The following is a 14,663-nucleotide window of genomic DNA, read 5'->3' as shown; positions in this document are numbered from 1 at the left end:
AGAACTGCAATGTTGTTGATAACAAATAAACACTCACATGTATCCAACCTGACATCCACAGAGCTGATATTAACAAAGTCACACTTTTTGTACAGTCAATGTGATGAGACATACTTTCACAAAACATATTGAACTAGTTCAATGCAAGTGCTGAGGAGAGCAGTTATCTTCATACAGGGGACCAGGTGGACTCCCATGTACACAATGAAGAAGGATCTGCCAGGGATGTGAAGACATAGGCACAAAATGTTCAAGCTCCCGTGAGTGTGATAGGATTTGATGATGCATCATGAAATCCTATCTTCCATCAACCATACCAGTAATCTCACAATGATCCTTGCAAATACATCATTCTCCCTACCAAAAATCTCTAACGTTTGTATATTTCATTGCAATCGCACACTTTTATCTACACTCCTAACCTCATCATCATTTCTAGACTGTTTAAAGAACTCTGTGGTTTGATGTTTAATATTCTCTGTGTTGTTTGCTCGTTTTTTTGCTGTTTGTGTGATTTGTTCTTTTTTGTGCGTTGGGTGCTTAATGCTTCATTTGAACATGTTTCACGATGTTTCCTTGTTTCTTGGCTGTCTTTGGGGAAGACGAATCTCAGGTTTATATACTATTTACATACTTTGATAAGAAATGTACTTTGACATCTAGATCCATTAGCTATCGCATCCTGTTAATCAAACATAGCGAAAAACTCTGTAACACATCTTACAGGAAAAGACGATACATAACCCTTGCCAGTAGGGGACAGGACTGAGTCCAATGGCTCACTGTCTTTCTGATGGGAAACACTGATATTTGTTAGGATTTGGAATCCATAGTCAATGGTTGAACAGAGATAAGGATGACAGTTTCTTCACACCCAATCGTCTGAAAAATCCTTTTACTTTACAAGATGTTAGCGTAAAACTCATAACTCTAATGCTCTCTCCCGTGATCATTTTACTAACCTCTTCTCTTTTTTCTTTCATGTGGGCAAGATGTGAAATCCTACAGGGTGATGAGGGCCAAGCACTGATGATCTGTCACATGATTGGAATCTTAACCACAAGCTCAAGTGCTTACAATTCATTCATTTGCTGCAAATTTAAAATCCGCGTGTGTCCAGCTGTAAGCATTAAAGATATGTGGCAGTTCCCTCGAGAAAGAGATTGCACACGAGTTCTGCTCCAAAGAGCCCCCAGGTGAAAGTTTTGATGGGGCCATCAATTGAAGAAGGATGAAAATCAAGATGCTTGAAGCATTTTCAAGACTGTTTGAAAGCCATGATGAAATGATGATCATTATGAAGTCCAATTCCAGCTTGCATACACCTTTGCCTAATGTCTGGAATGAGTAGCCAGCTTATTCTCCCCACCTATCGATCCAAGGGTCAGGTAGTGCTCCTAACCATAGTCTCATATTTTATTGTGGAACAAACAGAAGCCATCCAATGGTTTGTGCTGAAGTGGAGATCAGAGATTTGCCACAGAAGGTCAGACTGCTGTTAATATGGATCCAAACAAACTGTTCAAAGCTTGTGAAGGTGTCACTGCTTCACAAAATATTACTCCCTCTGGGGAGTATGAAATGCATGTCCTTTGTATGATGAAATATTCACAATGTAGTAACTGGAAGTCAGAATATGTCCTTAGTTGCAGATCAGTCCGCCACCCAAGGTGGTTGTTGCTCAGAGCAGGATGGTCGGGGCTGAAGCCATAAACACAAGAAATTCTGTGGATGCTGGAAATCCAAAGAAACACACATAAAACACTAGAGGAGCTCAGCGGGTCTGGCAGGATCTATAGAAATGGATAAACAGGAGAAGATGGCGGCGTGATGCAGCGCGCAGCGGCCACTCCGGTGATGAATATCTGTATTTGTGAACTAGGATGCCGTGCACAATCCTGATTTGATGGAGGCAGACGTGAGAAGCACGGAAGAACATCTGGTGAAAGTTCTGAAATGCCTGTTTCGCTGCCGCAGCTACTGTGTGATCCAGAATCTCTGGAGGGGAAGGCCCTGAGTCCTCGGCTTTGCTTGTTGCTCGGCGGCCGGGACGGGGTCAAAGCACTTGGCAGAGATGGTGCTCGGTGTCGGAGGGCTGATCGAAGGCTCGAAGTTTTCGGACGGACTCAGAGTTGGCTGTGGTCGGGTGCTTCCAGGGTGCCGCATGGGCAAGTTTGCGGCGCTGGAGGTTTATGGCAGGGAGAGTTTCTCCCTTCTACCATCTGCGTGAGATGATGGGCTATCAGAACTTGAGACTTTTTTTTTAAACTGTGCCCATGGTCTGCTCTTTATCAAATTACAGTATTGCTTTGCACTGTCTTAACTGTATGTCATAATTATGTGGTTTTTTGTCAGTTTTTTAGTCTTGGTCTGTCTTGTGTTTCTGTGATATCATACTGGAGGAACATTGTATCATTTCTTAATGCATGCATTTCTAAATGACAATAAACGAGGACTGAGTGTCCTCATAATCTAATCTAACAGTTGACGTTTCAGGCTAACACCCTTCTTCAGGACTGGAAAGGGAGAGGAAAGACTCTTGTTCCGACATGTCAGTCCATGGCCTCCTCTTGTGCCATGATCGGCATCCTCAGGGTGAAGGAGCAACACCTTACATTCTGCCTGGGTAGCCTCCAACCTGATGGCATGAACATCAATTTCTGGTAATGCCCACCACCCCTTCACCATTCCTCATCCCCTTTTCCCTGCTGGTCACAAGGTAATAACTGTTACTGAACTATTGGTGGTGTGGGATCCAAGTCTCCTGTACCTCTACCCAATCATGGTGGTGAATACTATCATATTTTCATTTTGAAATATTGAATAAATGGTGTTATGGGAGTTGAGCCAATTTTTCAGGGATATCAATGCATTGAGCCATACCACAGTTTGGAATTGACATGTGTCCTTTGCAAGCTTCAATTTACCTTGGTTATGTCCTGTTCCCTCATCCATGTTGGAGGAGGTATACCGTGGCTGAAAATCTGAAACAATACTGCCCTCAGTGCACAGTAGTTATCTCCTCTGATTCTTCGGACGTGTTTAATGTGGTGCACCAAATAAATATCCTCATAAGCCTGGAACAGAGAAATTGGACCACATCATTGTCAAATTTCAGAAACAAAGAATTAGAAACAGGACCAGTGCATACAACTCCTTTTGCTGTTCAAAAGATCATTCCTGATGCAGTGGTACATCCCTAATGCCACTCAATTTCCCATTCTGTCCTAGGCCAATCAATCTCAGTCCTACATGTACAATTATTGAGCATCTGAGCAGAGATTTTCATGTATTTTACCTTGTGTTGATACCTCCGAATCACATTATAATTATCAAAGGTCTTTGATAGTGATTCCTAAAATATAATTATCAAAGGTCTTTGATAGTGACTCCTAAAATCATCACTATCCCTATAAAGGAACCGTGGGATGCAAGTTGTCAGGTCCAGCAGCTTTATGTGGGTTTAATATCCTTAATATCAATACTAATCAAACACCTAAATCTCTATTCTTCAATCAGTTACTATACTTATTCAGTTATCATATTCTGCAGAGGGGGACACTAGAGTAGGATTTAAATTTCATGCGCCAAATTAATGAATGGTATTGACATATCAAACCACTTTGAACTACGAACATGTAGATTTATCAATAATAGTTCTTAATTTCCCTGCATTCTAGTCTCATAATGTACACAATTCAGTGCTAAGTTGTCATAAATATAAATATTACTCAACAGATCATATGCAATATTAATATTTGGAAGTATCACACTACAATGCAAATATAATCATACTTGACCATCTTCACCTCTGTTATTTCACTGAAAGAATCACTGACAGTTATTCTTAATTGAACTGTTACTGTATATTTATTAACAGTACATTTAGGCTGCATAAGTTTAGGACTGACATGAAAGTAGGACTACTTTGTACAAACACTAAACTTGGGTAATCCCTGCAGCATAGATATATTCCATTGTGTTTCACTTTGGTAGATCAGGACCCACTCCTTCGGAAACTCTCATTTTTGTTTGATTGTTGAATTGGGCCCTGTCATGAGACTGAGGGTCACTAGGTGTCAGTGTATAGCAAAATCATTTCACTCTGACATTATGGTTTAGCGTAAATAAAATGCAGGACTGGGTCACAGGTCTGCTAAAGATAGACTAATGTGTTCTATACCTTGATTCTAAGTTTAAAAAATTATTTTATCGAGCAGTAGTATATCAATCTTGTTGAGTAGCTCATGGAATTGGTAGAGTTTTCTGTTGCCGATGGATAGTTAATGAGAGAGTAGAAAATGACTGGCATTTCAAGGATATCAAAACAAACTAATGTAGTAAGAAAGGCAACATGGTTATAATCATAGAAGTTTAATCCGCATATTTTTTCATTGTCAGATATTGAAGATCCAGCAGATTTCAGCTAGATATTAAAAAGGCTAATCCACTCACACATTTCTACAGATGTACCGTGGAGATCATTCTAACTGGCTGCATCACCGTCCGGAATGGGGGTGGGGGTGGGGACTACTGCACAGGATCGAAATAAGCTGCATAGAGTTGTAAACTTAGTCAGCTCCATCATGCGCACTAATCTCCACAGAATTCAGGACATCTTCAATGAGCAATGCCTGAAAAAGGTGGCGTTCATCATTAAGGACCCATCACCCAGGTCATGCCTTGTTCTCCTTCATCAAGGAGGAGGTACAGGAGCCTGAAGGCACACACTCAGCGATTCAGGAACAGCTTCTTCCCCTCTGCCTTCAGATCTCTGAATAGACATTGAACCCATGAACACTTTCTCACTACTTTATTTTTAAAAATTTTATTTTTGCACTACTTTTTTTTATTTTTGCACTCAGCCTTCACCCTGCCTTGTGCAGCCAGATCCTGGACTTCCTGTCAGATCGCTGGCAGGTGGTAAGAGTGGGCTCCCTCACCTCTGCCCCTCAACGCAGGTGTCCCTCAGGGCTGTGTCCTAAGCCCCCTCCTTTACTCTCTGTACACCCATTACTGTGTCTCCGATCTGCTAATTAAATTCGCTGATGACACAACATTGATTGGCCTTATCAATGAGGCAGCCCACAGAGAAGAAGTCATCATGCTGACACAGTGGTATCAAGAAAACAACCTCTCCCTCTATGTCACAAAAACAAAGGAGCTGGTTGTGGACTACAGGAGGAATGGAGACAGGCTACCTTCTATTTACGTCAATGGATCTGGGGTTGAGAGGGTGAACAGCTTTAAGTTCCTTGGCATATACATCTCTGAAAATCTCACATGATCTGCACATACCAGCTGTATGGTGGAAAAAAAGCACAACAGCGCCTCCTTCACCTCAGACGGTTGAAGAAGTTTGGCATGAGTCCCCAAATCCTAAGGACTTTCTACAGGGGCACAGTTGAGAGTACCCTGACGGGATGCATCACTGCCTGGTATGGGAATTGTACTTCCCTCAATTGCAGGACTCTGCAAAGAGTGGTGCAGACAGCCCAGCATATTTGTAGATGTGAACTTCCCACTCTTCAGGATATTTACAAAGACAGGTGTGTAAAAAGGGCCTGAAAGATCATTGGAGACCCAAGTCACCCCAACTACAAACTGTTCCAGCTGCTACCATCCGGGAAATGGTACCGTAGCATAAAAGCCAGGACCAACAGGTTCCGGGACAGCTTCTTCCACCAGTCCATCAGACTGATTAACTCACGCTGATACAATTGTATTTCTATGTTATATTGACTGTCCTGTTGTACATACTATTTCTTGCAAACTACCATAAATTGCACATTGTGCATTAGACAGAGACGAAACGTAAAGATTTTTATTCCTCATGTATGTGAAGAATGTAAGAAATAAATTCAATTCAAATTTAAATTATCTATTTAATATCTATATATGTACTTACTGTAATTCAGATTTTTTCTCTATTATTATGTATTGCAATGTACTGCTGCTGCAGACAACAAATTTCACGACATATACCAGTGATATTAAACCTGATTGTGATTCACAATAGAAACTTGTTAAAAGAAGATATTGGAAAATGTACCATACAATTTTCAACTCCTAAAACTCAACACTAAATCATACCTTACAAAAAAAATTACAGTAATTCCATTCCCACTATACTTGATGTCTTAAAATTGGATTGCAATTCTGATCTCAAAAGATTGACAAATTTTGAAAATACAGGTAAATTCAGTAGCTAAATACAGTATCAAACTTTGTTCATGGTCTTTAAGATTTAACAAGTAGTGACTTAATCATCAGCATTGGAGAGAAAATATTAAGAAAGATTATAAGAGATCTAGGAATATACCTCCTGCACAATTTTAAATTAAAATTGTTTTAAAAATACTTTTCAGAAACTGGCTAATGATTTCCATGTACTTGATAGATACAAAACAAAATGTTTCACTTTCAGGGAAAAAAAACAGCATTGGTCAACAGTCATTGGAACTTTGACTGTAACAACATTTCACATTTCAACTGAGCACCATTAGAAATACATCTTCAGGGAAAAATATTTAATTCCTCAATATTTTCTCATCAATTTATAGATATGGGAGAGTAAGGGATCCTACCACCAAACAAACCTTTACCTCACCCCGGGCACCCCCCCCCCAAACACTTTCCACAGGGATAACTCCCTCTGTGATTCCCTTGTCCATTCATCCCTCCCAACACTTACCCTTGCAAATAGCCCAAGTGCTATTCCTGCCCATTCACTCCCTCCCTCAAGTCCACACGGGGCCCCAAACAGTCCTTCCAGGAGAGGCAACACTGCACCTGCAAATCTGCTGGGGTTGTCTTTAGTGTCCGGCACTCCTGAATGTGGCACGGTGAGACATGTCATAAACTGGGGGACCACTTCATTGAGCAGCTCCACTTCATCCACCAAAAGTACAACTTCCCAGTGGCCAAATATTTTCATTCCAATTCCCATTCCAACATTTCAGACCATGGACCCTCTCGTGTCTCGAGGCCACCCTCAGGGCGAGGAGTAACACTTTATATTCTGTCTGGGTATCTTACAACTTGACAGCATGAATATCAATTTCTCCTTCCAGTTAAAAAAAAAAATTACCCTCCCCGTCTCCTTTTCTTCTATTGCCCACTCTGGCCTCTTACATCTCTCACGTGCCTATCATCTCCCTCTGGGTTCCCTCCTCGTTCCCTTTCTCCCCTCCTATCAGATTCCTTCCTCTCCAGCCCTTTGCCTTTCCTACCCATCTGTCTTCACCTATCACCTTCCAGCTATCCTCCTTCCCCTTCCCCCACCTTTTTATTCAAACATCTTCCCCCTTCCTTTCCAGTTCTGCAGGAAGGTCTTGGTCTGAAACATCAATTGTTTATTTATTTCCATTGATGCTGCCTCACCTGCTGAGTTCCTCCAGGACTCTCTGTGTGTTGCTTTGGATTTTCAGCATCTGCAAAATTTCTTGTTTAAGTTTTCCCCGATAGGAGATTTACTTAAGTTTTAGCCAACCAGGAAAGCAAAATAAATTTTTTGTACAAGTACGACATACAGAATAATGTGAAGTGCAGTAGTCCAATTGATTGCCCAATTCCAGATAAACTAAGTGGATTCTGAATGAGCAAAATTAACAAAGCAGAACTTCAAAACTAAAAATTGCTATTCTTGTCATTGCCGGTGACCACATTCTCACAATTTAACTGAGAAAGGGTTACACACTAATTGACTCAGAATTTATAGTCGGCAGCAAAAATAAAGATCGACACCTGGTGCAAGTTTCAGCAGATTAAGAAAAGTTCTAACTCTTGACATAGTGGCAAATTCTAGGCCTTCTGTTATTAGGGTTGAGGTTGTGGACTTGGGGGACAAATGGGGCAGAACAAGCTTCACCCACAGAAGTGGTGAAAAAAGGCTTTGAAAGCTGGCTAACCTACAGTCACCATTTTAGAAGGACATTAAAATCCTTAAATACTTGTGACTTATGAAAACATTCAAAAGTTATTCCAAAATCATTTAGGAAATTATTATTCACTTTCAAATAATGAAAATTGAAATGAAAAACTAAAAACACTTTAATACAAATGGAATAACTAAAAAATAACTTTAAAAAATACCAACACTGACCTTAAATGCTAGCAGTTGTTCCCCTCCAGTGAAATTAATGGAGGAGAGCTCCATGCAACAGATCAAATATTAAGTCAGAATACAGAACCACACAACAGAGAAATAAGCCTTTTGGACGGCAATTTCTGTGCTGTACATGACGCCAAATTAAACTCCTCCCTTGTGCCTGCACATGATCAATATCCCCAATTCTCCTTCCTCATACAGTGTCATGTACACCATTTCTTGATGCCTCATTAAAGCAGCTAATTAAATCAAAGACCCTGCCCACTTCGGACAGTCTTCCTTATTCTCCCCTGTATTGGTGGGGTGGGCGCGGAGTGGGGAGGAAGATACAAAAGCCTGAAAGCGCTTACCAGCATGTTTAAGGACATTTTATACCCCTCTGTTCTAAAACTATTGTACAGTCCCCCTAGTGTAATAAAATGGGCTCTTGGCCCCATAATCTACCTCTTTCTGGCCTTGCACCTTATTGTCTGCTTGCATGGCATCTTCTCTGTAACACTTTATTCTGTAACTGTAGACTATTCTGTTATTGTTTTCCATTGTACTACCTCAATGGGCTGTATGGGGTGTCAGGGAGGGTAGCACCTCTGGTGGGGGAACATGTTGCATCCTTTTCAGGGCGGTTTGTCCACCTTTGGTCCCAACCTGGCACTCAGCTCTCACCTGTGGCTCCCCGTAGCTGTTTGCTTGTGACAGCGGCCACACCCCGAGCAACGGCTTCGACAAGCTGGCTAAAGCAGGTGAGGGTAGCCAACAGGTCTCAAACCCTCGGTGAGATAGGGAGTTGTCTATCCCAGCATGTGAAGACAGACTCTGGCAGATTGAGCGGACGAGACCAATGGAAGGTCCAAACAGTCAAGAAGGTGGTCTCTGCAAGCGTCGTGGAACGTGTAGAGTAGGACAAGACACAGAAGGCGTCCTGGTCATCCACTGCGCCTAGTTCCATCTCCAGCAGTCTCGACTCTGTCTTGCCACTGGATCCAGATGGGAATTGGGAAGAGAGAGTGAGGCTGACTCTCCCTCACTTAAATCCAAATCACGCGCTAGTCTCGACACCATCAGTGGTGTCGAGGTCATCATCGACGACAACGATGGACGAACTACCTCAATCATTGCTATAAAAAAATTATCTTTTGGCATACAAAACTAAGATTTTCCACTCCCCGGCACTTTGGTACATGTAACAATAATAAATGAATTCAACTCCAATCCCTGTATGTTAACATGCCTGTGTACAATGCCTGTTAAATGAATACACTCTTCTCAGGCTTCTAGCCGGCTACAAGTATTAATCATAACCAACGTTTTGATGACCAACTCTGCCACCTTCATCAGAAATCAGGCATCATCCCTGATGAAGATGGCAGAGCTGGTCATCGAAACGTCAGTTATAATTGATACTTGCACCCAGCTGGAAGCCCAAGAAGAGGTTATTTGTCACAAGTGCTAGGAAAGCACGAGGTCCCTTTTAATTATTAATTGGTGCTGCCTTGATTGCCTCTGCCATCACTCCTGGCAGTGCATTCCAGCCACCTACTAATCTAAGAAAAAAAGTTCCCTGCACATCTCTTTAAATATTCACCCACCCTCACCTTAAAGCTACGTCCTCGAGAAAGTAACCATTCTAAACTTGGAAAAGGACTCCAACTATCTGTGTTTCTCATAATTTTATAAAGTTGTAGCAGGTCAGATACTCCAGGGAGAACAATCCATGTTTGTCCAATCTCTCCTGATAGTGAGTGCACGCTAATCCAGACAGCACCCTGGTGAACTTCTCCAGAAGTTCCACACTTTGTATTGGGGCAACAGGAACTGCACACAATACTCCAGATACAGCCCAACCAACATGATAAGAAGGTAGGCAGAGGGGGTGGTGTGTCTCTACTGGTAAAGAATGGCATCAAATCAGTAGGAAGATGTGACATAGGATCAGAAGATGTTGAATCCTTGTGGATTCAGATAAGAAACTGCAAGGGTAAAAGGACACTGATGGCAATTATACACAGGCCTCCAACAGTAGCTGGGATGTGGACCACAGATTACAACAGGCAATAGAAAAGACGTGTCAAAAGGGCAATGGTATGATAACCATGAGAGATTTTAACATGCAGGTCGATTGGGAAAATCAGGTTGGTAATGGATCTCAAGAGGGTGGAGTTTGTTTAAATGTCTAAGAGACAGCTTTTTAGAGCAGTTTGTCATTGAGCCTACTAGGGGATCAGCTATACTGGATTGGGTGTTGTGTAATGAACTGGAGGCGATTAGGGAGCTTAAGGTAAAAGAACCCTTAGGAACCAGTGATCACAACATGATTTGAGGTCAACTTGTAATTTGACAGGGAGAAAGTAATGTCTGATGTAGCAGTATTTCAGTGGAGTAAGGGAAATTACATTGGTATGAGAGAGGAGTTGGCCAAAGTAAGTTGGAAGGAAATGCTGGCAGGGATGTCAGCAGAGCAGCAATGACGTGCATTTCTGGGAAAAATGAGGAAGGTGCAGGACATATGTATTCCAAAAACAAAGAAATACTCAAATGGCAAAATAGTACAACTGTGGCTGACAAGGGAAGTCAAAGCTATTGTAAAAGCAAAAGGGCATACAACAAAGCAAAAATTAGTGGGAAGATAGAGAATTGGGAAGTTTTTAAAACCTACAGAGAGCAGCTAAAAGAATCATTGGAAGGGAAAAGATGAAACATGAAAGCAAGCTAACAAATAATATCAAAGTGGATAAAAAAAAAGCTTTATCAAGTATGAAAATAATAAAAGAGAAATGAAAGTGGATATAGGACCGCTAGAAAATGAGGCAGGAGAAATAATAATGGGGGACAAGGAGATGGCAGATGAACTAAATGAGTATTTTGCATCAGTCTCCACTGTGGAAGACACTAGCAGTGTGCCATATGTTGTACTGTGTGAAGGAAGAGAAGTGGGTGCTCAAAAAGCTGAAAGACCTAAAAGAACATAAGTCACCTGGACCAGATGAGCTGTACCCTAGGGTTCTGAAAGAGGTAGCATTAGAGATAGTGGCGGCATTAGAAATGATCTTTCAAGACTCACTGGACTCTGGCAAGGTGCCAGAAGATTGGAAAATTTCAAAAGTCACTTCGTTCTTTAAGAAAGGAGGAAGGCAGCAGAAAGGAAATTATAGACCAGTTAGCCTGACCACAGTGGTTGGGAAGATGTTAGAGTCAATTGTTAAGGAAGAGGTGATGCACATATTGGACTTTCAGAAGGCCTTTGATAAGGTGCCACACATGAGGCTGCTTACCAAGTTAAGAGCCCATGGTATTACAGGAAAGTTACTAAGATGGTTAGAGCATTAGCTGATTGGAAGAAGACAGTGAGTGAGAATAAAAGGATCCTTGTCCGATTGGCTGCCAGTGACTAGTGGTATTCCACAAGGGTTGGTGTTGGGACCACTTCTTTGTATGCTGTATATAAATGATTTAAATGATGGAATAGATGGCTTTGTTGCCAAGTTTGCAGATGATACAAAGATTGGTGGAGGGGCAGGTAGGTTGAGGAAACAGGTAGAATGCAGAAGGAATGAGACAGATTAGGAGAATGGGCATGAAAGTGGCAAATGAAATACAATGTTGGAAAATGCATGGTCATGCACTTTGGGAGTAGAAATAAATATGCAGTCTATTTTCTGAAACAGGGATAAAATCCAAAAATCTGAGATGCAAAGGGACTTGGGAGTCCTTGTGCAGAACACCCGAAAAGTTAACTTGCAGGTAGGGTTGGTGGTGAGAAAGGCAAATGCAATGTTAGCATTCATTTCAAGAGGGCTAGAATACAAGGGATGTGATGCTGAACCTCTATAAGGCATTGGTGAGGCCTCACCTTGAGTATTGTACACAGTTTTGGGCTCCTCATCTTAGAAGAGATGTGCTGGCATTGGAAAGGATCCAGAGGCGGTTCATAACGATGATTCCAGAAATGAAAGGGTCATCATATGAGGAACGTTTGATGGCTCTGGGTCAGTACTCACTGGAATTTAGAAGGATGAGGGGAGATCTCATTGAAATCTTTTCAATGTTGAAAGGCCCAGACAGAGTAGATGTGGAAAGAATGTTTCCCCATGTTGGAGGAGTCTAGGACAAGAGGGTACAGCCTCAGGATAGAGAAACGTCCATTCAAAACAGAGATATGGAGAAATTTCTTTAGCTAGAGGGTGGTGAATTTGTGGAATTTGTCACCACATGCAGCTGTGGAGGCCAGGTCGTTAGGTGTATTTAGGGCAGAGATTGATAGGTGCTTGACTGGACATGGCATCAAAGGTTATGGGGAGAAGGCCAGAAAATGAGGTTGAGGAGGAAAAAAAGGAACAGCTATGATTGAATGGCAGAGCAGACATGATGGACCACATGGCCTAATTCTGCTCCTATGTCTTATGGTCTTATTCCCAATTTCATACCCAATGCCTCGACCAATAATGGCAAAATATGCCATATGCTTTATCACCCTGTCTACTTGTGTTGCCAAGTATATGTGCTGGGAATTGATGTAGCCTCATAGTCCTAAGCTCCTCTATCAGAGCACAGCTGAGAAATCATTTGTGAACTGCAAGCAAGCTAAAGATTTCCACATTTATACAAGCACAAGTCTGAATCTGAACCAACACGAGCAGCACCAACACGTTACCCCGCATAATCCAGCCCATTGTTTTCCAAAAGGCAGCTCTTTTGGAATGGATGTCTCAGTGGAGTTAAATGCACCATTGTTACCTTTTTCATCTTCTCAGCTTGCTTGGTACCTCCCTTCCATTCGATGCTTGCATATTCTAAGAGATCTGTTGACGGACCAACAGAACTGTTTTCTGAGTCAAAACAAGGGGCAGAAGAAATTAATCCACTGTTTAATCTTTGGAGTGAAATCACAAGAAAATACTGAAGTGAACATATAAGAATAAATTATCTCTTACTTCTGTTTCTTATCCTTAACGGCCTGTAATAGTAAAATGGGAGAAAGAAATATTAAATTCTAAATAGTTGACATTTTTTATAAAAAGGTGCATATAACATTACAAATGAAAATCATGGACTGGGAATCAGAGCATCCATTGCACTTTTTTTTAAATGCAACAGCAGTAGCATATAATTCTGCAGAAAAGTAACAAAGTTCAAAGTAAATTTTATTATCAAAGTGCATATGTGTCACCATATACAACCCTGAGAATCATTTTCCTGTGGGCACTACCCCAACAATCAATTATCTCATGACTTTAGAGCAAAAAGGTTGCTTATGAGGGCAATTGTTGAACGGACTGGGACTGGTGACAGTTGACTTAGCAATCAGTGTGACTGCTAGAATGATTGTTTTTAATAGAATTTTCTATGTAATTCAATTTTGTACACCTTCACACTATACAAAAGAATTTCTGAGGCATGATGTAATGTCAGTAAGATACTGACATAGCAGCAGCATTTTGATGCCATTTTCTTCTCAGAATATTTTCAGCAACTAAATACTTTTCAAAAACAAAGATATAATGGTGTCCAGCTTAATACAACCTTGCAGAGTACTGACTTGTTACAGAGATCTTGCTGCTTCAGTCTGTACTCATAGGTACGCAACTTCTTGAAAATCAAAAAAAGACGTCCACTCATTCTGTGTGCTGCTTGCCCCAGCAATCAATCATCTCATGACTTTAGCACGCCGTGGTTGCTTGTGCAGGCTACTGTTGAACGGACTGGGATGGTGGGGCTCAAAGCTGCATCTGGACCACTGCTAAACTACTGAGGCCTCAGCATCAATCTCACAGGTCAGAACTTTCCAATCCAATATGAACTACTTGTTCCCACTGTTTTTTTTTCAATCATTAACCTAAACTCAATCCATGCCACTCATTCACTAGCCTCTAACTACAGGCCTTCTATGAATATACACCACACCCACAGGTTAACAGTTTCTTTATTGTGCTAACCACACCTTCAAAATAACTTTCTCCCTTTCAAAAATCAAATTGACTCCATCCAATCCAATTTTTAAGTATAAAGTGCTCCATTACCACTCATTTAATCCTGGATTCTGGAATCCATCTGTGGGATTTTGGAAGACAACACCCAGGGCATTGATAGCTCCATTGTGACATCCATCAAAATCTAAAAACACAGGCTGTCAAGATCTGGGATTAATAGACTTTCAGCCTCATTTATTTTCCTAGTCCTTTTTTACCAAAACATAATGCTAACATTTCACCTCTTGTTTTGTCCACAATTTCAAGATGGTTTTCATTCAATATTTCCACTATTTCAGTTTGTAAGGGACCCACATTAGTTGATATTTTCCCTTTTTACTTTTCCTTTGATCTAATACTATATTTTAAATTGTTTTATTAGCCATGGATTTTTGGCCCTTAAAGAAGCTGATTGTTGCTGTGAACTATATTAATTCATCAAAGAAATTTAACCTTGTTATATCTGTTAATACAGTTTCCCTGTAAAATTAAATCCGTAAATTGGTTTATCATTGCCACATGTACTGAGGTACAGTGGAAAAACTTATCTTGCACACTGTCCACACAAATTCAATACATTACAACTGTAT

General features: G+C 41.0%; 1 protein-coding gene across 1 annotated transcript in view; it reads right to left on the bottom strand.

Moving 5' to 3' along the window:
• Window positions 1–14,663, bottom strand: part of LOC140212461 (inactive ubiquitin thioesterase OTULINL-like) — a 56,540-nt gene that overhangs the window by 11,773 nt on the left and 30,104 nt on the right. The window contains exons 3-5 of the mRNA XM_072283288.1: window positions 13,039–13,061; window positions 12,842–12,933; window positions 2,928–3,077 (exon numbers count right to left, since the gene is read on the bottom strand). Of these exons, the coding sequence (XP_072139389.1) occupies window positions 2,928–3,077; window positions 12,842–12,933; window positions 13,039–13,061 (265 nt within the window). The remainder of the gene's footprint in view (window positions 1–2,927; window positions 3,078–12,841; window positions 12,934–13,038; window positions 13,062–14,663) is intronic.

The sequence above is a fragment of the Mobula birostris genome, chromosome 19 (assembly GCF_030028105.1).
Source record: "Mobula birostris isolate sMobBir1 chromosome 19, sMobBir1.hap1, whole genome shotgun sequence".
Taxonomy (NCBI): domain Eukaryota; kingdom Metazoa; phylum Chordata; class Chondrichthyes; order Myliobatiformes; family Myliobatidae; genus Mobula; species Mobula birostris.
The sequence above is the reverse complement of the archived record's forward strand: the minus strand, read 5'-3'. Positions and strand labels throughout refer to the sequence as shown.